Source organism: Rattus norvegicus, chromosome 1, assembly GCF_036323735.1.
Source record: "Rattus norvegicus strain BN/NHsdMcwi chromosome 1, GRCr8, whole genome shotgun sequence".
In the NCBI taxonomy this organism is placed as follows: Eukaryota; Metazoa; Chordata; class Mammalia; order Rodentia; family Muridae; genus Rattus; species Rattus norvegicus.
This window is the reverse complement of record NC_086019.1, coordinates 246172885-246197024: the sequence shown is the minus strand read 5'-3', so window position 1 is coordinate 246197024 and position 24140 is coordinate 246172885. Positions and strand designations below refer to the sequence as shown.

Here is a 24140-nt window from a genome sequence, read left to right as displayed (position 1 = left end):
TTAGTCATAAGGGAAATGCAAATCAAAACAACCCTGAGATTTCACCTCACACCAGTGAGAATGGCTAAGATCAAAAACTCAGGTGACAGGGCTGGAGAGATGGCTCAGCGGTTAAGAGCACCCGACTGCTCTTCCAGAGGTCATGAGTTCAATTCCCAGCAACCACATGGTGGCTCACAACCATCTGTAAAGAGATCTGATGCCCTCTTCTGGTGTTTCTGAAGACAGCTACAGTGTACTTATATATAATAAATAAATAAATCTAAAAAAAAAAAAAAAAACTCAGGTGACAGCAGATGCTGGCGAGGATGTGGAGAAAGAGGAACACTCCTCCATTGTTGGTGGGATTGCAGACTGGTACAACCATTCTGGAAATCAGTCTGGAGGTTCCTCAGAAAATTGGACATTGAACTACCTGAGGACCCAGCTATACCTCTCTTGGGCATATACCTAAAAGATGCCCCAACATATAAAAAAGACACGTGCTGCACTGTGTTCATAGCAGCCTTATTTGTAATAGCCAGAAGCTAGAAAGAACCCAGATGCCCTTCAACAGAGGAATGGATATAGAAATGTGGTACATCTACACAATGGAATATTACTCAGCTCTCAAAACAATGACTTTATGAAATTCGTAGGCAAATGGAGGGAACTGGAAAATATCATCCTGAGTGAGGTAACCCACTCACAGAAAAACACACATGGTATGCACTCATATTAAGTGGCTATTAGCCCAAATGCTTGAATTACCCTAGATGCACAGAACACGTGAAACTCAAGACAGATGATCAAAATGTGAATGTTTCACTACTTCTTTAAAAGGGGAACAAGAATACCCTTGGCAGAGAATAGAGAGGCAAAGATTAAAACAGAGACTGAAGGAACACCCATTCAGAGCCTGCCCCACATGTGGCCCATACATATACAGCCACCCAATTAGACAAGATGGATGAAGCAAAGAAGTGCAGGCCGACAGGAACCGAATGTAGATCGCTCCTGAGAGACACAGCCAGAATACAGCAAATACATAGGCGAATGCCAGCAGCAAATCACTGAACTGAGAACTGGACTCACGTTGAAGGAATCAGAGAAAGGACTGGAAGAGCTTGAAGGGGCTCGAGACCCCATATGAACAACAATGCCAACCAACCAGAGCTTCCAGGGACTAAGCCACTACCTAAAGACTATACATGACTGACCCTGGACTCTGACCTCATAGGTAGCAATGAACAGCCTAGTAAGAGCACCAGTGGAACTGGAAGCCCTTGGTCCTGCTAAGACTGAACCCCCAGGGAATGTGATTGTTGGGGGGAGTGCGGTAATGGGGGGAGGATGGAGAGGGGAACACCCATATAGAAGAGGAGGGGGAGGGGCTAGGGGGATGTTGGCCTGGAAACCAGGAAAGGGAATAACATTAGAAATGTAAATAAGAAATACTCAAGTTAATAAAAAAAAAGAGGGGTTGGGGATTTGGCTCAGTGGCAGAGTGCTTGCCTAGGAAGCGCAAGGCCCAGGGTTCGGTCCCCAGCTCCGAAAAAAAAGAACCAAAAAAAATAAAAAATAAAAAAAAAGAAATCTATCTAATAAAAATTTTTAAAAAGAACAGGGAGCTGGTATAATTTTCTTTATAAAGTATATAATCTCCATTATTTTGTGATGAAGAAAGAAAATGCACTATGACACTGTATTCCTCAGGAAGACAAGGCAACAGTCTACACTTGTCAGTGACATATATGCCTGCTACAGACACCTCCCAGTAAATGCAGAGACATTTTCAGAGTAAGGTCTCTAAAATCAGAGCCTCATGCTTCTGCTACTGTTTGCATTGTCTTGTTTATCTCAGTCACTCCCCACTATTGTGAAAAATTGCCTCATTTTTATTTCTTACTCATATGTACATGTTACAGCTAGCAACAGAGCAAATTCAGTAATGGGGTCTCTGCAAGAGATTCAGTGAAGAGCATGGGTGGTGCCTTTCAAGCATTTATATTGAGTTCCCCCACCCTCTTGTCTTTAGTCGTACCTGTGACATCCACGTGTTTCAGCAGCAGCAGGAGTCCATACCTCAGAGTGGTACTTGTTGTTTCTGTGCCAGCTCCAAACATGTCAGTTACAGTAGCCACCAAGCTTTCAAGGGTAAACTCAGACTGCGGATTGTGCTTTTCCTAGGATTTATCTGGATATTACTTGGTTTGCTGGCATATTCAATTACAATCAATCAAAAATAATTGTTTGTTCTTAAAGATAAGAAGCATAAACAATGCAAAGTCTAGTACTAAAACTATAGTAACTAAACAGGAAAGCAGGAAGCATTATTAATTTACCCACTCCATATTTCCCTTCAAAATTGTTACAATTGTAGAATATCAATGTTCTCACCACAAATGATACTCATGAGAAGTAATGAATATGATAATTATTTGGTCATTTGATAACATTATGGAACAAAGATATATTACATTAGCTATATTTATATACACATATATAAAAGTTTAAAGCAATGTAGTCAGTTTTCCATCACTTTGACAATACAATAAGAATCATTACTAATTAGGAGGAAGAGTCACTGCTGCTATTGATCTAGCTGTTTGGTCCTGGACTGCTTGGCCCTGGAACACTGGGAACATAAGGAGACAGAACATTTTGGTAGAAAGAAATGCGGTAAAGCAGAGCTACTCACCTCTCATAGGCAGAAAGCAAAGAAAGGGGAAAGAGACAACGGTGACAGCATGACCCATAAAGGATAAATAAAGCCAAGCAGGTCTTTAGCACATGGTTCTTTGTTACACGTTTAAGAAAGGTCCAAGCCATAACAATGAAAATAATTCTTGTAAAGATGTTGCAACTAATCCTTTTGTTAAAGGATTTGTGCAGTTACAATACTGATTTCCTCATTATGAATGCTGAACTGTGTGAGACTAATAGTACTGTTAGAAATACAAATGTCAGTTGAGAAAGATGATAAATTATCATTGATATGTGAGATTCATTGAGAGAGAGAGAGAGAGAGAGAGAGAGAGAGAGAGAGAGAGAGAGAGAGAGGGAGAGAGAGAGAGAGGTGTGAGAACAGAGCCATGATTAGTCAGAACATGAATGGGAGAGCATTGGAAGGGATAGTGTCTCATTTTGAAGACAGCATGGCAGGGCCTTTGAGGGAAAGTGGCCTGCTTAAAACCTGGGAAGAAGTTTCATTATAAGGAATCAATTAAAACATAAAAAGGTACAGACACACAAGGTGAAAGATTGATGAAATCATCTATGAAACTCTCAAAGAACTAATAAAAACTACAAGAAGCCATATTTCTTTTACCTTCCAGGCTCTTGTGATGCTGTTCATGAGAGACATGTCCATGACAATGTGACAGGATACAAAGGGAGAGAGAAAGAAAGTTCAGAAACTGTAGAGGACATTCTGATTTTTTACAAGTTTTCTGGGACTGGCAGAAATTTCTATACATAATTCAGTCTGATTTAGTCTACATGAATCAATGCATGGAGAAAGGTACTTGGCCTGATCATAAATCTTACTTGAGATGTGTGTGTGAGTGAGTGAGTGTGTGTGTGTGTGTGTGTGTGTGTGTGTGTGTGTGTTGCAGAGAGGAGGACTATGTGTCTCCAGGGCTGCAGAGAGCATGACTTGATTTCTTCAAGCTGATGGGTCACTCTCATGAGTGACCAGTGATGAGGAGTAATACCTAAGGTTGGCCTCTAAACCACAGATGCACACATCTGTGCCTAAATGTATACCTATGCATACAAAAATACACACACACACACACACACACACAATTATGCACAGATAGTATCAAGCCATAGTTAATAAATGGCTAGATTATAAAAATATACTTAGGTTCAAGGAGCAACACCTGTTTTTAAATGCAGCACTAAGGCAAAAATCCTAAGGTAAGTAACATAGACCTTGTAGGTCACTCAGTGCACTGAGGTGAGCAGTCTTCACAGCATTATGGGAGTCTGTCTCAGTGGTAATGATAATCCTTACCAACCAGAAGACAGGCACAGAATGAGAGTAATTGACTTCTTTTCTCTGGCAGTTTCTTCCCATTGTTACCTCCTCTACATTTCGTTCCATATGACAACCTAACCTCCATTGAAAATGCTTTGATGGTCACCTTGTCAACACTTTGATATCACTTTGACTAATGAGCTTCACCTCTCTGTCTAATGATACAAGAGGGGACAAGAAATAGTGGCTGTCACATGCTGCCCTTCCTCTCCACACTCGGCTCTTTTTTTCTCCATCTTTATTAAATTGGGTATTTCTTATTTACATTTCAAATGTTATTCCCTTTCCCAGTTTCCAGGCCAAAAACCACCTAAACTCTCACCCTCCTCTTCTATATGGGTGTTCCCCTTCCCATCCCCCACCACCACCACCACCACAACAATCACGTTGACTGGGATTCCAGCCTTGGCAGGGCCAAGGGCTTCCCCTGCCACTGGTACCCCTTCTAGGCTATTCGTTGCTACCTATGCATTTGGAGCCCAGGGTCAGTCCATGGGTAGTGGCTTAGTCCCTGGAAGCTCTGGTTGGTTGGCATTATTGTTCATATGGGGTCTCAAGCCCCTTCAGCTCTTTCAGTCCTTTCTCTGATTCCTTCAACGGGGGTCCCGTTCTCAGTTCAGTGGTTTAATGATGGCATTCGCCTATGTATTTACCATATTCTGACTGTGTCTCTCAGGAAAGATAAACATCCAGTTCCTGTCAGCCTGCACCACTTTGCTTCATCCATCTTATCTAGTTTGGTAGCTGTATATGTATGGGCCACATGTGGGGCAGGCTCTGAATGGGTGTTCCTTCTACCTCTATTTTAATCTTTGCATCCCTATCCCTTCCTAAGGGTATTCTTGATCCCCTTTTAAAGAAGGAGGGAACATCCACATTTTGATCATCCTTCTTGAGGTTCATGTGTTCTGTGCATCTAGGGTAATTCGGCCATTTGGGCAAATATCCACTTATCATTGAGTACATACCATGTGTGTTTTTCTGTGAGTGGCTTACCTCACTCAGGATGATATTTTCCAGTTCCATCCATTTGCCTATGAATTTCATGAAGTCATTGTTTTTGATAGCTGAGTAATATTCCATTGTGTAGATGTACCACATTTTCTGTTGAAGGGCATCTGGGTTCTTTTCAGCTTCTGGCTATTATAAATAAGGCTGCTATGAACTTAGTGGGCATGTGTCTTTGTTATATGTTGGGGCATCTTTTGGGTATATGCCCAAGAGAGGTATAGCTGAGTCCTCCAGTAGTTCAATGTCCAATTTTCTGAGGAACCTCCAGAGTGATTTCAAGAATGGTTGTAGGGGTTGGGGATTTAGCTCAGTGGTAGAGCGCTTGCCTAGCAAGCGCAAGGCCCTGGGTTTGGTCCCCAGCTCCGAAAAAAAAAGAATGGTTGTAGTAGTCTGCAATCCCACCACCAATGGAGGAGTGTTCCACTTTCTCCACATCCTCGCCAGCATTTGCTGTCACCTGAGTTTTTGATCTTAGCCATTCTCACTGGTGTGAGGTGGAATCTCAGGGTTGTTTTGATTTGCATTTCCCTTATGACTGAAGATGTTGAACATTTTTTAGGTGTTTCTCAGTCATTCGGCATTCCTCAGCTGTGAATTCTTTGTTTAGCCCTGAACCCCATTTTTAATAGGGTTATTTGACTCTCTGGGTCTTGAGTTCTTTGTATACTCTCCATCTATGTTAATTGAGAGTTTTGCTGAATACAGTAACCTGGGATGGCATTTGTGTTCTCTTAGGGCCTGTATGACACTTGTTCAGGATCTTCTGGCTTTCATAATCTCTGGTTAGAAGTCTGGTGTAATTCTGATAGGTCTGCCTTTATATGTTACTTTACCTTTTTCCCTTACTGCTTTTAATATTTTTTCTTTGTTTTGTGCATTTTGTGTTTTGACTATTATCCGATGGGAGGAGTTTCTTTTCTGGTCCAATCTATTTGGAGTTCTGTAGGCTTCTTGTATGTTTATGGGCATCTCTTTCTTTAGGTTAGGGAAGTTTTCTTCTATGGTTTTGCTGAAGATATTTACTGGTCCTTTGAGCTGGCAGTCTTCACTCTCTTCTATACCTATTATCCTTAGGTTTGATCTTCTCATTGGGTCCTGGATTTCCTGTATGTTTTGGACCAGTAGCTTTTTCCATTTTACATTATCTTTGACAGTTGTGTCGATGATTTCTATGGAATCTTCTGCTCCTGAGATTCTTTCTACCTCTTGTATTCTGCTGGTGATGCTTGTATCTATGGCTCCTTGTCTCTTCCTTTGGTCTTCTATATCCAGGGTTGTTTCCCTGTGTTCTTTCTTCATTGCTTCTATTTCCATTTTTAATTCCTTCAACTGTTTGATTGTGTTTTCCTGGAATTCTTTCAGGGATTTTTGTGATTCCTCTCTATAGGCTTCTACTTGTTTATTTATGTTTTCCTGCATTTCTCTGAGGAAGTTCTTCATGTCTTTCTTGAAGTCCTCCAGCATCATGGTCAAATATGATTTTAAATCTAGATTTTGATTTTCTGGTGTGTTTGGATATTCTGTGTTTGCTTTGGTGGGAGAATTGGGCTTCGATGATGCCATGTAGTCTTGGTTTCTGTTGCTTGGGTTCCTGAGCTTGCCTCTTGCCATCAGGTTGTCTCTGGTGTTACCTTATTTTGCTATTTCTGACAGTGGCTTGACCTTCCTATAGGCCTGTGTGTCAGGAGTGCTGTAGACCTGTTTTCCTGTTTTCTCTCAGCCAGTTATGGGAACAGAGTGTTCTGCTCTCAGTCCTGTAGTTGTTCCTGTTCACTGGTTTTCAGCTGGCCCAGTGGGCAGGAACCAAAAGGGCCTGCCCCAACTTCTCCTAGGTCCCTGTGCACAGGGGGCCCACATGGCACTAGGTGTTTTCCTCTTGAGTCAGAATGTGGATAGAGAGTAGTCTCCTCTGGTTTCCCAGGCGTGTCTGCTCCTCTGAAGTTCTAGCTCTCCCTCCCATGGGATTTGGGTGCAGGGAGCTGTTTCACCAGGTCTGCTCAGATCCAGGTGCAGTTTGGAGTGCAGGGCTCCTGCAGCTTGACTGATCTAATCTTCCAATGCCCAGAGGCACTATACAGTTTTCTCTTGGGCCAAGGATGTGGGCAAAGGTGGGCAACAGTGGCAGTCTCTCCTGCCCTGCAGTCTCAGGATTGCTCACACTTCTGGGTGATCAGCTCTCTGTACCATGGGGTTTGGGAGCAGGGAGCTGTAGGCCAGGATCAGCGAGGTTTGAGCCCACAGCCAGCTCTTTATAGCTTCTTCTGTTCTTTTCCTCCCCTCAGTATGTCACTATTTCCCGAATGAACTGTATTAGTCCAGTCCTCCCTGATCTCTGGCTCCTAGAATCGTACTACCCCAATTCTGCAATTGTTCCTGAACCTTTCCTACCACTATTCTAATTGACCATGTCAATCCTTTCCTCCTGGTTAAACTTACCAAGGCACAGAATATTTCTTACTATTGAACTTTCCAACATAGCTCCTGCTATTTGCAGCATCCATCCCATTAACTAAAACAAAGCTAATGGACTATGAAAATGGACACCTAGAATTTATTTCTGAATCTACACATCTACCATCTAGACATTTATCAAGCTAAAGCAGGTACCATATAGCTCATCCTATAGAGTTTACAGGAAACTTATCCTGAGTATAATGTGCATTAGACTCTTATTCAGGCTTACAGATACAGATTCTCATGACAATATGTATGTTTGTAGAGTGCTTGAAAAACATGTCCCTCCTCATTTCCAACTATACTCAACTACAGATCCATCCGCCCCAACTCTTTACTGCATCACTTCATTGTGCCCAGGTGAAATCCTCTCCCCTCTTCCTGGATTAAAATACTCGAATATCTGTATCAAACTTCAGGTCATCCAGGAAACTTGCCCAGTGGGTTTCTTCTCCTTCTCCCACATACTCTGATATAACCATGTCCCCTTTTCTTCCAATGCTGGGTATTTTTAATGCCTGACTTGTTTTTCTACTTTACCTGGTACTTATCCTCTCTTGACTCAGACAGCTTGTTGATACTTAAAAGCTGTTCCCACATGTTCCAGTTATATAACAATGTAATTTTTAAACCGTTTATGGTTGCTAGTCCAGTTCCATGCACACAGAAAGTACTTCACTTAAAGTACTTCTTGCCTGAACAGTTATGCATTCTTAGTAATTACAGAAATCATCAACAAATCAGATAATGCAACACAACAAATAATATTTTACCTGTTCCATTTTGTTCAAGAAACAATCAATGAAGTCCCGAGGATTGTCCTTGTCCAAGGACTCTTGGTGTTCTTTTACTTTCTCCAAAACATAGTTTTTTATATAGAAGAAATTCTTAAGTACTTGGTTATGACTTCCAGGGAAGTAATCAATAATGGCAGGGAAAGTATTGCAGACCTTGAAGATTAAAGATCATTAATTAAACTCAAGTCATGAGTACCATGACCCTAGTTAGAAACTAGGGTGACAGCCACACATTAGGCAAAGCAAGGGGAGGGGGTCGAAGACACCAGTAGAACAAGGCCCACAGAATGTACTAAGCAGGAATCATAGGGGCTGACAGAGACTGGAGCAACAATCACAGAGCCTGTATGAGTCTGAGATAAATCCTCTGCACATGTTATATTTGTGTGACTTTGTGTTTTTGTGGGATTCCAAAGAATCTGAGAGGGCAGGATCTCTGACTTTATTGCCTGCTCTTAGGACCTTTTCTTCCTACTGTTTACCATCCCCAGCCTTAATATGAGAGTTTGTACCTAGTATAATTATAACTGGTTAAGTCATCTTCCATTGATATCCCTGGGGGGCCTGCTCTTTTCTGAAGGGAAACAAAGGAAGAGATCTGTGAGACAAGGGAGGAGGTGACTAGGGTGACTGGAGGGAGAAGTAGCTGTGGTAGGGATGTAATATATGAAGAAAGAATACATTTTTTTACAAACCAGGATAAACTTCAGGAGAAACATTTCAGTGTACACGATATGTATAAAGGAAAATGCTGCAAAGACTACACTGAACTGATCACATGACCAGGGATAATAAGCATCTCCAACAGTCAAACCAATATTTTTTTATATTACTAAAGCACCTTTCTTCCACTCTCTCCTTTATACCTCCAATCTTAAACTACTGGAAGTCCATAACTCTCCTGCATGAGATAAACTAAGAGATCAGGGAAGTTCAGTGAACCAGAGACAGACTAGAGTTATTCCATAATATTTCTACTGGGAAGGGCTCGAGGATATCATGAAACTCAATTCTATGGACATTTTATGGAAACATTTTATGGACAAATATTTATATACAATAGTGGTCAAATGATTCCGATAAAACTATGTAACTCTCGTCTACAAAGTAGGATGCCAGTTTAGTAGATGGTGATGTTTTTGAACATGACAACCCAACAGAGTTAGGTTTTATATACCCAGATGTCAATCATCTTAAAAACCCAACCTACTTTCTCAGCCAGAGCCTAGCTTCAGCTAGGCTGAGTCTTTGCTTTGGAAGCCCTAGTACTCAAAAGTTCCTGACAGCCTCTGTGCTCCCAAACATTCTTTAACTTTGATAACCTCAATGGCAAATTCACTGCTGGGACTGGAGAGATGGCTCAGCGATTAAGAGCACTGGCCACTCTTCCAGAGGTCCTGAGTTCAATTCCTAGTAGCCTCATGGAGGCTCACAACCACCTGTAATGTGATCTGATGCTGTCTTCTGGCCTGCACGTGTACATGCGAACAGAGCACTCATATACATGAAATAAATAAATAAACTCTTTAAAGAAAATCACTGTTAGGTGAAGGGATGAAAATGAACTTAGATTGGCAGACAAGCCTGTTATAGATAGAAGGATTGCAACAGTCTCCTAGACAGCTATCAAGAACCTGGGCATGCCTCTGCAACTACCAAGGTAATGCTTGGACTTTTGTGGTTTTATGTTTTCTAGGCATTTGTATTCTCTTCTGAAGAATAAAGTCCTCTGCTGTCTTAACACATCCATTATATCCCAAGATGACAGTAATGTGAAAACACACACACACACACATACACACATACACACATACGCATAAACCTAAAATCAAAAATTGTCTGAACTAACTTTATTAGAAGTATGGAAAGTAGTAACTGTTCACATAAACCAATGGAAAGTTGAGGGAAAAAACTAGGAAGGCATCGTAGCATTGCTTTGCACTTGTGTCACCTCTGCCCTGTCTTGGTGGCATCCATAACAAGAGTCCTGTCCCCAGTGTATAGTACTGTGGCTATTGATTCTGCCTGGGTGGTGGGGGTGATAGTTTTGTGTTTTAACCTAACAAGGGTCTAGGGGAAGAAGCTGAAATACTAGCCAAAGCATTTGTCTTTGTTTCACCTAACTTAGAACTCATCAGGGTGGAAACATTGTAAAGACTATCAAAAAACCTCAATATTCCTCCAGGCAGCATAGGGTCACCTGCGACCAAAGAAAACAATTACAGCTCCTGGCAGAACAGGAATAACCGGAAGAAGAGCTGGGGAGAGGCTGTCTTTGAAAAATCAGGACACTCAAAAACATCCATGTATACTGATGTTTCAAGAGCCATGGAACACCCATGACAGGTAAAAACTAAGAAAGTACCTGGGGAAAAGTTCTAAGCATGCACTTCTGCTGATTCCTTAACTCTGGGACTGGGACTAGGCATACAGCTAGTCTGGTGGGAACTTCTTCATGTCTCTTCTACTGTTCCACTCTTCCACTCCCTACTTCTCATCTTTTGCTTTCTTTGCTCTACTGTTTGTATCTCTACATTATCTCCTTCCTTCCTTCTCTTCTCTATTTTCCTTTCTGTCATCTTTAACTCTTACATAGGAGAGTAGAATCTGTCAGCAGCTAAAGAGACAGACACTTCGGAGAACAAGTATGATAAAACATATGGTTTAGGAATTTACTAATACTTTCTGCCTTCAGAACATAAAAGTACAAAGGAATATTTAATAACCTGCAACAACACCTGGGGATACAGCTTAGCAGTTAAGAGAACAAGCTCATCTTGAAGAACCGGAGTACGGTTCACAGAATCATAAAGCTCATAACCACCCAGAACTCCAGCTTTGGTTTCTGCAACACAACACACACACACACACACACACACACACACACACACACACACAGAGAGAGAGAGAGAGAGAGAGAGAGAGAGAGAGAGAGAGAGAGAAGGCAGAGAGAGAAGACAGAGAGAAATAAAGGAAGGAAGAAGGGGACTAGGGATGAAGGGAGAGAAGGAGGAAGGGAGGGAAGGAGGAAGTAAAAAAGAAAGTTGCACATTGCATCTCTGAAATGTCTGAAAAGGAATAAATCCAGATAATGCTGTGGTCTTCTCAGAGAAAAAACCTAGATGGCTTCTTAGAAAGAAAAGCCTTGACCTCACCTGTAGCCATGGGGAGCTGAAAAGCCTGAAGTTTTCATTAAATCTGTGCATCAAGTTAAGAAAAGTCGGATCTTTATAATCAAAGCGATTCTGGAAAATAATGGAGCATATCACATTGCAGGGAGCACAGCCCAGGATAAAGGTGGGATCAAAAGGGGCACCTAGGTAGTGGGAAATAGTAAAAATAAACGTTAATACATATACATAAAAGACTCTTTAATAGTATATTGATAATAGTATATATTTTATAAACTCTGAATTAATAAATTCCTAGAAGGACCCAGAGATATGCCTCAGAGGTTAAGGACACTAAATAGTCTTCCAGAGGACCCAGGTTCAAATACCAGGAGCAGCATGGCAGCTCACAGCTGTCTGTGACTCCAACATCTGACCCAGATGTAGATGCAGCAAAACACCAGTGCACATAAAATAAAGTAAAGAGATTAAAAATAAGAACATGCTTAACCAGGTGTTGATGGTACAGCCCTTTAAACCCAGCAGTTATGAGGCAGAATTGGGCATAGAGCCAGTTCTAGGAGAGCCATGGGCAGTTACATAAAGAAAACTTTTCTCAAAAATAAATTAAATAAATAAATAAATAGGTTCCTAGAAATACTCTATTAGGTAGAATTATGGTATATCAAAAACCAGAACACTGTTTTTTTAGACCTGATTTAATAACACCTTCTAATTGGGATGTAAAGTAAATAAATAAATGAATTAATGGGAAAAACCCAACTCCTTCTACCCTTGTTTCTGGATGGTTATCCAAACATTATATTAGTGTCTCTGCCTTTGTTTACACATTGGGCCTGAGTGACCTCTTTGGCAAGGAAAAGAAGAATGATGTGGAAATGATGTTTTTAAAACAGGTATTTAAATAGTGCTAGGCATGATAGTAGCCATCTGTAATCCCAGCACTCAGGAAACACAAGAGGAGAGCTGAGAGTTATCCAACACAACCAGTCTGAAAGTCCTAGACCTGTCTGAACTACACATCAAAACCCTTGTCTCAAAAGAAGGAGGAGAAGGAGGAAGAGGAGGAGGGAAGGAGGAAGAGGAGGAGGAGAAAGAACAGAAGAAGAAACACAAAGCAATTTTAAAGACCTAACAGTTACAAACACAGAATCACATCTCTCTAGAAAGCTTATAGATAATTAATAGAATTATAGAATATTAGTATAGGAAGGAAGAAAAGAATAATCTAACCATCTTTAACACAGATGAATATTTGAAGGAATTGCAAATATAACCAGCAGAAAAGAAGACCAAAAAAAGAAAGGTTGACCCAAATCCCATGGGAGGGAGAGCTAGACCTTCAGGGGGGCAGACACGCCTGGGAAGCCAGAGGAGACTACTCTCTGCCCACATTTCTGACTCTAGAGGAAAACACTTAGCTCCATCTGAGCCCCCTGTACACAGGGTCCCAAGAGAAGGAGGGGCAGGCCCTTATGGTTTGCAGCACTCACAGAGAGGTGAAACCTGGATCTGAGGAGTGACTTCAGGCCCAGGAGAGACCAGAGGTAAGACCAAATTTACTAATCCAAGTGACTGCCTGGTGGACTCAGGACACACAAAGGCAAAATGCCTCTGGGACCGGGCACTTCCAGTTTCTAGCTGGGGCCCGAACCTCCCTGATCCTGGCCCACAACTCCCCGCTCCCAAACCCGGTGGGAGAGAGAGCTCATCGCCCAGACAGTAGGGCACTCCTGAGACTGCAGGGCAAGAGAGACCTCCAGTACTGCAGAAGTGCAGGTCGACAGAAACCGGATGTAGATCTCTCCTGAGAGACACACCCAGAATACAGCAAATACAGAGGCGAATGCCAGCAGCAAATCACTGAACTGAGAACAGAACCCCTGTAGAAGGAATCAGAGAAAGGACTGGAAGAGCTTGAAGGGGCTCGAGACCCCATATGTACAACAATGCCAACCAACCAGAGCTTCCAGGGACTAAGCCACTACCCAAAGACTATACATGGACTGACCCTGGGCTCCATCCTCATAGGTAGCAATGAATAGCCTAGTAAGAGCACCAGTGGAAGGGCCCTTGGCCCTGTCAAGACTGAACCCCAGTGAACGTGATTGTTGGGGGAAGGGTGGTAATGGGGGGAGGATGGGGAGGGGAACACCCATAAAGAAGGGAAGGGGTAGGGGTTAGGGGGATGTTGACCGGGATCCCGGGAAGGGGAATAACAATCGAAATGTAAATAAGATATACTCAAGTTAATAAAGATAAAAAAAGAAAGAAATACTCAAGTTAATAAAGATAAAATAAATAAATAGATAAATAAATAAATAAATAAATAAATAAATAAATATGGGGCGAAAAAGACAGCTTCGTCTGCCCTAAATAAGTTAAATTTTTAAAAATATCATTAATAACACACAGGTCAAACATAAACGTTAAATTGCTAAGTAGTAACCATGTTCATAGTCCAGGGTGGAAAACTAACAAGAGGTTCCTATTGTGAAAATAACCTTTAATACCACCAGAGCCCACATTTTTATCAAAGCTCACCCTCTAGTGGACATTGATGCTATTGCATGAAAAACCATCAACATAATATAGGTAGTTTGGTGGTGGTGGTGGTGGTGGTGGTGGTGGTGGTGGTGGTGGTGGTGGTGGTGGTGGTGGTGGTGGTGGTGGTGGTGGTGGTGATGTCGTTGTTGTTGTTGTTTTGATGTCTTTTTTGGATTTTTATTTACTTACATTTCAAATGTTATCACATTTTTCTGTTTTCCATCCATAAACGCCCTATCCCATCCCCCTACTCCTTCTTCTATGAGGGTGTTCCCCCACCATCAACCCACCCCTTCCTGCCTCCCCACCCAAACATTCCCCTACACTGGGGGAAACAGCCTTGGCAGGACCAAAGGTTTCTTCTCCCATTGGTGCACCACAAGGCCATCCTCTGCAACATATGCAGCTAAAGCCATGTGTACTCTTTGGGTGGTGGTTTAGTCCCTGGGAGCTCTGGTTGGTTGATATTGTTCTTATGGGGCTGCAAATCCCTTACATTCCTTCTGTCCTTTCTCTAACTACACCAGTTAGAGCCCTGTTCTCAGTTCAACAATTGACTGTGAGCACCTGCCTCTGTAGTTGTCATGCTCTGGCAGAGTCTGTCAGGAGACACCTATATCAAGCTCCTGTCAGCATGCACTTCTTGGCATCCCCAATATTGTCTGGATTTAGTGGCTGTATGTATATGGGTTGGATCCCCAGGTGGGGCAGGCTCTGAATGTCCATTTCTTCAATTTCTGCTCCAAACTTTGTCTCTATATCTCCTCCAATGAATATTTTTGTTCCCCCTTCTAAGGACTGAAGCATCCACACTTTGGTTGTTCTTCTTCTTGAGCTTCATGTGGTCTATGAAAATCTTGGGTAATCCAAGCTTTGGGGACTGTATTCACTTACCTGTGAGTGTGTTTTTTTGTGACTGGGTTACCTCACTGAGGAAGATATTTTCAAGTTCCATCCATTTGCCTATGAATTTCATGAAATCATTGTTTTTGATAGCTGAGTAGTACTCCATTGTATAGATGTACCACATTTTCTGTATCCATTCCTCTGTTGACGGACATCTGGATTCTTTCCAGCTTCTGGCTATTATAAATAAGGCTGCTATGAACATAGTGGAGCATGTGTCCTTGTTATATGTTGGAGCACCCAGGAGAGGTATAACTGGGTCCTCAGGTAGTGCAATGTCTATTTTTCTAAAGAACCGCCAGAGTAAGTTCCAGAGTGGTTGTACTAGCTTGTGATCCCACCAACAATGGAGGAGTGTTCCTCTTTCTCCACATCCTTGCCAACATCTGTTGTCACCTAAGTTTTTGATCTTGGCCATTCTAACTGGTATGAGGTGAAATTTCAGGGTTGTTTCGATTTGCATCTCCCTGATGACTAAGGATGTTGAATATTTCTTTAGGTGTTGCTCAGCCATTCAATATTCCTCAGTTGAGAATTCTTTGTTTAGCTCTGTACCTCGTTTTTAATAGGGCTATTTGATTCTCTGGAGTCTAACTTCTTGAATTCTTTGTATATATTGAATATTAGCCCTCTATCAGATGTAGGGTTGATAAAGACCTTTCCCCAATCTGTTGTTTTCTGTTTTGTCCTAATGACAGTGCCCTTTGCCTTATAGAAGCTTTGCAATTTTATGAGGTCCCATTTGTCGATTCTTGATCTTAGAGCATAAGCCATTGGTGTTCTGTTCAGGAAATTTTACCCTGTGCCCATGTGTTTGAGACTCTTCCCCACTTTTTCTTCTAATAGTTTCATTGTATCTGGTTTTATGTGGAGGTTCTTGATCCACTTGGACTTGAACTTTGTACAGGGCAATAAGTATGGATCTATTTGCATTCTTCCACATGCTGACCTCCAGTTGAACAAGCACCACTTTTTTTAAAATGCTGTCTTTTTTCCACTGGATGTTTTTAGGAACACTCCTCCATTGCTGGTGGGACTGAAAGCTGGTAAAAACCACTCTGGAAATCAGTGTGGTGGTTCCTGAGAAAATTGGAAATAGTTCTACCTGAGGACACAGCTATACCACTCCTGGACTTATACCCAAAAGATGCTCCAACATATAATAAGGACACATGCTCCACTGTGTTTATAGCAACCTTATTTATAATAGCCAGAAGCTGGAAACAACGTAAATGTCCCTCAACAAAAGAATGGATACAGAAAATGTGGTACTTTGCCTAGCAAGCACAAGGCCCTGGGTTCAGTCCCCAGCTCCTAAAAAAAAAAAAAGAAAAAAGAAAAAAAGAAAAGAAAATGTGGTACATATACACAATGGAGTACTACACAGTGATTAAAAACAATGACTTCATGAAATTCACAGGCAAATGGATGAAACTTGAAAATATCAGCCTGAGTGAGATAACCCAAAGACAAAAGAACACATATGGTATATATTCACTAATAAGTGGATATTAGCCCAAAAGCCCACAATGCCCATAATACAACCCACAGAATGTATGGAGTGTAGATGAAGGAAGACCAGGGTGTGAATGCATCAGTCCTGAATTGAGGGGGGCCAGGATGATCAGGGGAGGTGGAAGGAAAGAGGGACCAGGGAGGAAGAAAGGAGGGGGATCAGGATCAGGGTCTGCAGGAGATGTGAGAGAGGTACAGAGGGTTAGGAAGTTGAACAAAACTATGTAGGGGGCGGGTGATGAGGAACTGGAGATGGCCACCAGAGGGTCCCAGACACCAGGGAACTGTGAGGCTCTCAGGACCCATCAGGTATGACTAGCCAAAATGTGCAGAAAGGGGGGGTGAGAAATCCTACAGAAACCTCCTCCAGCAGATAGGCATGGTCCCCAGTTGAGGGATGGGGACACCCACCCATCTCAAAGTTTTTAATCCAGAAATGTTCCTGTGCAAAGGAAGAACAGGGACAAAAAAATGGAACAAAGACTGAAAGAAGAGCCAACCAGGAACTGCCCCATCTGGGGATCCTTCATGTCTGCAGACATCAAACCCAACACTATGGCCGTGGTCAAGAAGAGAAGCTTACTAACAGGAACCCTGTGTGGCAGTTCCTGAGGAAGTCCAGGCAGCAACTGACCAATGCAGATGTGGATAGTTGGCACCAACCATCAAACAGACCTCAGGGAACCTGGTGGGGGAGCTGGCAGAAGGTCTTGAGGAGCAGAGGGGGATTGCAACCCCATTGAAAGAACAACATTGGCTGGCCTGACCACCTAGTTCTCCCAGAGTCTAGACCACCAACCAAGGAATGTACCTGGTGGATCTATGGCTCTAGATACATATGTAGCAGAGAATGGTCTTGCCTGACAGCAATGGGAAGGGAGGCCCTTGGTCGTGGAGAAGTTTGATGACTCAGAATAGGGGGATGCTGGAGCAGTGGGACAGGAGAGTGTGGGTAAGTGGGTGGGTGAGAACTCTCATACAGGCAAAGGGGAGGTGGGAGGGCAGAGGTGGGATGAGGGGCTGGTGGACAGGTAACCAGGAAGTGGGATGGGAGTTTGTGAAGGGGGTAATTAGGAAGTGGGATATCATTTGAGAAGTAAATGAATGGAATGATTAACAAAAAAAAGAATAGAGAGGCTGGAGAATGAGAAACAAATATAATTACATGGGAAGAAGAAACTCTAGTTCTCCAAAGCACAGCACAGTGGCTGTAGTTATATCAATTCCTTACATATTTTAAAGAACAGGTAGACAGTGATTCTGATTACCCCAAGAAGAACCGATAAATGTCTAAGGAGACAAAATGCTAGTTACTATGCTATCATTGCAAATATATGCATGTGCAATAAGCATGTACAATCATTGCTTATTAGTTTTAAAAGGTATTTGTGCACAAGTGATGGGGAATTCAACAGAAGAAGTCTATTTAGTAGTTAATAATACCTAAACCAGACCCCTTTTCTGTTTAAACACACCATAACACTGAGTTTCAAGATTACTTTTTAATTTCGGCATAGGAGAGAAAGAAATAATCACTGGAATCATTAATTTCAAATTTGGAGAAAGGGAGTTCTCAGTCAAAGTCTGATTCTCAATATCAAAGTCAGTTGGAATCCAAGCTGAAAATTGTATTTACTGTGACAATTACATCTCGGATGAGCACAGCCAAGAGTGGAGGGAGAGTAGGTAAAAATTATCATTAATATTCTAACTTAAAGTCTAATTGTTTCAAAAATCCAGCGAGAGTTTTGTTTTCATTCAGATATTGTGAGGTTTGCTGATCAGGATATCCTTCAACAGACTCTCCTAGAAAGGACAAAGACAGTTCCCATGGCATAGAAAGCAGACGGCCAAGGGAGAGCAGAGACCAGGCCTTTGTTGGAGTTTGTAGGCAAAGGGACTACTGAGACAGGAAAAGGCAGACTTTGTAAGTTTAGAAATGCAAAGTATGCAGAGACCTCTGAACCATGCTTGTGGTGGGTTCTTAACCATCCCTCGTCCTGGCTATAAATGGATTTACCCAGTGCATGGGAATGTACTAAAGGAGGTGGTTGAGGGCCATAGATGGAGCGGCTGGATTGTATGCCAAAAGCACGCTTTGGGGAAAGTATTTGCTATCGTTAGCTGTATTAGCTAGCCTTGAGAGGGGCAGCCCTAGATGTCATACCCTCATAAAACATAGAAGATAAAATTCACAATTAGTACAAAAATATAGATAGAGAATAACGTAAGGAGAACTTAAAATAGCGCCAACTTACAATTAGAGAAGTTGAGGTTAAACATTAATAATATTTATGATTTGGTTCAATAGATCAATTTAAAACTTCCCTTTTGTGATGTAGACAACTCGTAAAGTATGCAAACAATGAAGTGTACAGTGAGTAACGTGAAATAACTCGTGCTGACATCTTTCAGTAGCCAAAAACTGAGAAGCAAACCACAAGCACTCAAGGGGCATTAACGATGCCTAGAACTAGAAACCATGGGTGAACACCATTGCTGTAAACACTGCAGACACAGGCCTGTAAAGAACCCCAGACACGACTTTCAGGGAGGCCGAAGCTACAAACCAGAGCTATTAAGCAAAAACATGCACGTTTTCATGTTCCATGGAGTAACAGATAACTTCCATAATGTCATCTCACAAAGATGTCCCTAGTGAAATGTTCTAGAATAGTTAGCCAACAATTATGTCATGGAGAAACACTGCCAAATTTGATATATGATATTCAATCTTTCTGTCTGTGTGGCATTTTTGGAAAATAAAGTTTGGCACAAAACAGAATTTAATGAGGTTTATCCCCAACCCAGATGCACAGACATTATGAAAAGACATGGAAGGCACAGAGCTACAAAAGTTTCCTTGGATCTCTGTACCAAACCATTCCTCAAATGCCAAGCATTACCCTAAAAGTAAACTGTCCCAGAAGTGTTACCATGGAGACCATTACAGAAAGGAGCAAGCTGGTCAGGGACACTGAGCAACACCTACCTTTGCTCTTCCTCAGTTCCTCCACAAGGCACTGAGCCTCCTCTTGAATACGGTCCTCAATGGTCCTCTTGCCCATCCCAAAAGTCCTCAGGGTCATGATGGAGAAACGCCGGATCTCCTTCCATTGCATCCCATTGCTAAAAATGACTCCTACCAGAATGGGAAACAGAAACTAGTCAGGAGGCAGGCACAGAACTGACACATGGTGCTATCCTAATGGCTCTGAGCTGCCTGAAGAGCTCATTAAGTCTCATCTGCAAGGCCGAGGCTCAACACACACAAAAATACATTTGTACTCACACTTACCAAGGCCCTTGTTAACTCTTTCAGATACTGGAAAACTGCCTCTTCCAGAAAATTCCTCTCCTAGATCAACAAGAGCTTCCTTCACAGCTTCATACCCATGCAACACCACAAAGGGCTTCATGCCCAAATACAGAGTAAATATAGGGCCGTAGACTTTTGAAAACTGGAAAATTGAAAAAAAACAGAAAGAAAGAAAAGAGAGAGAGAGAGAGATTAAAATAACAGCAAAAAAAAATCAGTACATAGCCTAAATTGTTCACGATGTCATCATACTGTTGATGATTTTTTTTATCCTTATAAAACATCTTCAAATGTTGCTGGACTTCATACATAAAAATTGTGTTATTTTTAAAAGCTGCCACAGGCAGAATGATTCTAACTCATGATGAGAGAAATCACCACAGTTCACCAACACCTTGACCCCATTTGTCAATTGAACAGCTAAAAAGACTGGATCCCAGGGAATTTCAAATCCATCTCAAATGGATTTCAAATGCATTGTTGTTGTAAAATTATTTAAAAGAATGGATTTCTTTAACCTCACACTAGATCTGGCAGTGCAGTGCCCCAAAATATCTGGTAGATATTTTCATCTCAATCAGCAAAGCCTCTCACCCGCTCTGCTCCATCCCATATCACACTGGTGATGGCTTCTCTCTGAGCCTGGTAGCAATCTCTCTACCCATCTAGTTCCCAAGGCAGGTTGCCACCTTGCCAGAAACACATATCCCAGCTCCATGGTGGCCCAGTGTCTCTAGCCACTGCACACTCTCTTAAACACTCTCTTAAATCGCTACATGAAAGAACACACAATACAATAACCTCTGATCCAATTGATAAGATATAATTGCCCACCTAAACATACAAAGCCCTGTACACATCCATCCCTTAAGAATATTTGTAACGACCTGTAAATACACAGAGTAGAATCTTAACATCTGCCTCCATGTTCTCTCCGCAGCTTTTCTGCCTTCTTGTTCCAGTCTCTTCCTCTCCCCTCAAACTTTTCTCCTGCCCATCCTTCCTTCTTGTCCAATAACAAGTCTCGTTCTGTCTTGTACCTGCCTTCACCTGTATGACATCATTCTACATTACATGACTAGTAAATGAAAGACCCAAATTTGAACCCCACTTGGCTGATTTCTGCTACCTGGGCAGTCAGTTCCCAAAGCCTGTACTGGACAAATGTGCCAGTGCTTTGAACTTGCTTCAGGATCATCTCCTGAGCTCTTTTCAGAGCATTCTGTGTTTAAGAATTAGAAATCTACAATTTTTTCACTCTCTTGTGTATGGAGAGTTGTAAAATGCTTGCTGTGCAATCATCAGGACTGGAATTCAGAGTCCAGTGAATACATAAAAAGGTAGGTGTTCTCCAGTCAATAATCCCAGCCATAGGAAGGAACAGACAGGAGAATCCTGGGTCGTGAGGGTCACCCAGACTAGCCATTCACTGAGCTCTATGTTCAGTGACCAACCCAACCTTGTCTCAGAAAAAAAATCAACTTCAATCTCTGACTTTTTTTTTAAGACTTATTTATTTATATGAGTACACTGTAGCTGTCTTCAGATACACCAGAAGAGGACATCAGATCTCATTGCAGATGGTTGTGAGCCACCATGTGGTTGCTGGGATTATGAACTTAGGACTTTTGGAAGAGCAGTCAGTGCTCTTAACTACTGAGCCATCTCTCCAACCCAGCCTCTGGTCTTTTTACCCACTCTTGCAACCCTTACATCTACACACACAAACACACACACACACACACACACACACACACACACTCAGAGAACTGTATACACTACAGTATTCTACTGTTTCTGACAATGGCACTCTAAATGTAAGAACCTATGGGAATATTTGCTTTACAAGAAAACAGTTAAATGATAATAGTGATTAATTGTCTTTTGTAACAGTGGAGAAGCTTAAAAAACACTTACCTTTTTTATTGATTGGCCGATGTCCTTCATATATATCTGAAGGGTGTTTCCAATGATTGGGAGAGGTGTTGGACCAGGAGGGAGCTTCCCTCTCCCAAAGCTCTGTCTCCAGAGTGAGAGGAGAAGCAGAGAGGAGAGAGTGAGCACCAGGACTAGGACTGGATCCATGGCAGCCTTCTCAGGGAGACTCCTGTGAGCTTGCTGTCCAGGACTTTTATAATGCTAGCTGCCAATTCAACATGAGCTTCTGATACCTAAGTGACCAATCAACTAGATATGCTTTAATATTTCTTCTTTGTGGACCCTGACCTGTTAAAATACACAAGTGAAAACTGTTCTTCCTCTTTCTACTACCACAAATCTGTGTAACTAACCAGGGGTGGGACCCAAAGTTAGCTTCTTAGCATTCCTTCTTGGCTCTACCCAACTGTTACATAGCAACATCCAGACAAGAGCCTGGCTTGCCATAAAAATGACTAGCCTCTCTTTGCTCTCTAACCTTCCTCTCTCTCTCTCCCTCTCTCCTTCTCTCCTTCTCTCCCTCTCCCTCAGTCCCTCTTACCCTCTCTCTCTTTCCTCTCAAGTCCTCTCTCATCCTCTCCACATATTCCTGGCCTGCCTCTTCTCCTTTCTTTCCTCTCTCTCTCTCTGTACTTCTCTTTCTCTGCCTCAACTTCCTTCTCAACCCCCTTTCCCATGCCTCCAAATAAGCTCTCTTTTATACTAGACCCATATATGGCTGGTACCTCGGGGGAGGGGAGAAGGGGGAGATGTGGGCAGGTGTGCCTCAGCATGAGCCAACTAAGGCACCCCCTCCCATATCACTCATTTACTGTCTTTTTTTTTCTTTTTTTCAAATACCCCAGAGAGTTTCAACATACAATCTAAACTCAGGGCTAATCTAGTAAATCATGTTATCCAAAGATCATTGCATTCTTAGACTGAGTTTTAGCAGTGAAGGTAAACCATATACTTGTAAATAAAGTAATGTTTACACAGTAAATCTTCCCAGTTGTTAGGATACTTCCTTTAGCATGCTATAGTAATATTAGCCATGATTACTCACCAATTAAGTCATGTAATTAGCTCATATAATAAAGGTACCTTTTGCATACAAAGCCCTTTTAGCAGAGAATGCGGGATAACAGAATGGTCATAATGCCACTCACAGACATCACTTGGGATATACACCACACTGGTTTTTTATCTTATAGTTCAACCTTGTTTTGCCTCCATGTATGTCTGTGTGAGGGTCTCAGAAGCTGTGGAACTAGAGTTACAAACAGGTGAGATTCTCTGGAAGAGCAGCCAGTGCTCTTAACTGCTAATTCATTTCTACAATATTTTTTTTTCATGGAAAATGTTTGCATTTAATTAACCTCTGAAGTGACTTTAAGCCACCAGAACAGGCACCTCCAACACCCTTTATCTTCTCTTCAGCTCTTCTGCTGAAGAATTTGGCCTTCACGATGACAGGTTGCTTAGGAAGCTTCCCCTTCCTCAGAACTTTGTAGTAGCCTGATTGGAAAAACATCAATGATGGGAGCAGCTCCACTCTTGTTTTTTGCTGCATTGACACGTGTCTGCTGGCTGACCAACGTCCATAATTTATCCAGGTTGACAGTTGGGCAGAAGCTCTGGCTCCTCTTCAAGTGGTAATGACTCATGCCGACTTTGCCAAAGTAACCAGGATGATATTTGTCAAAGTTGATCCTGTGGTAATTGCGTGCCTCCAGCATTCCCGCGGCCTCCTGGGTGCTTGCGGTGCTTACCAATGCGACCGTGGCTGTGGCTCACGTGGCCCCGGAATTTCCGGGTCTTCCTCAGTCTGGATGGCATGGCGGTGGCCTCTACAGTATTTTTTACTGCTTAAAGTTTTACTTTTATTGCCTACATTTAAGGTGTGCAATAGGATACTCTGGTTTACATAATTAAGTGATTACTACCATCACACAAAGTGACATAATCCACCACTTTATGCCAGTTGCTTTTTCTTTCAAATAAGGCTGTGCCTCCTGGGCTTCTGTAAAAGGGAACCTAAATCTGTCCTTTCTCCAATTTACAATAAGATTTATTATTATTATGCCATACCTGGGTGCTAAACTCTGTGGAATATGGATACAATGCAGTGATAGCTTGTCCAGTATGCACAAGGTCTTAGGTTCATTCTACTCATATACAACACACACACGCACACACACACACACACACACACACACACACACACACACACACACCGCGAGCGCGCGCGCGCGCGCGCGCTAAGCCACCTGACACATAGTGGGAAGTAAACTCCAGGCCTCTCCAAGAGCAGTATGCACTCTTAACCACAGAGACATCTCCATCCCGTTTCTTTTTCTTTTTTTTTTTTTCAGGACTTGTTCAATTAACAGTATTCTTAATTAATTTATTTATTTTTATACTCCAGATTTTACTCCCCTCCCGGTCCACCCTCCAGACAGTTCCACATCCCATACCTCCTCCCACCCCTGCCCCCCTGTGTCTCCACAAAGATGTCC

General features: G+C 42.1%; 1 protein-coding gene and 1 pseudogene across 2 annotated transcripts in view; both read right to left on the bottom strand.

Annotated features, from left to right (window-relative positions):
* The window catches only part of Cyp2c11 (cytochrome P450, subfamily 2, polypeptide 11), a 36230-nt gene extending 14421 nt beyond the window's left edge, over nucleotides 1–21809 (bottom strand). Inside the window, exons 1-6 of one of the 2 annotated variants that reach the window (NM_019184.2) lie at nucleotides 21622–21809; nucleotides 19684–19846; nucleotides 19378–19527; nucleotides 11442–11602; nucleotides 8263–8439; nucleotides 2024–2165 (exon numbers count right to left, since the gene is read on the bottom strand). In NM_019184.2, coding sequence (NP_062057.2) covers nucleotides 2024–2165; nucleotides 8263–8439; nucleotides 11442–11602; nucleotides 19378–19527; nucleotides 19684–19846; nucleotides 21622–21789 — 961 coding nt within the window. In that variant the 5' untranslated portion in view covers nucleotides 21790–21809. Of the gene's footprint in view, nucleotides 1–2023; nucleotides 2166–8262; nucleotides 8440–11441; nucleotides 11603–19377; nucleotides 19528–19683; nucleotides 19847–20591; nucleotides 20742–21621 lie in introns of those variants that run through there. The other variant, XM_008760364.4, reaches the window with a different exon arrangement.
* Nucleotides 21810–22426: 617 nt separating this feature from the next.
* Rpl27a-ps13 (ribosomal protein L27a, pseudogene 13) lies at nucleotides 22427–23718 on the bottom strand (annotated as a pseudogene).
* Nucleotides 23719–24140: the final 422 nt, after the last annotated feature.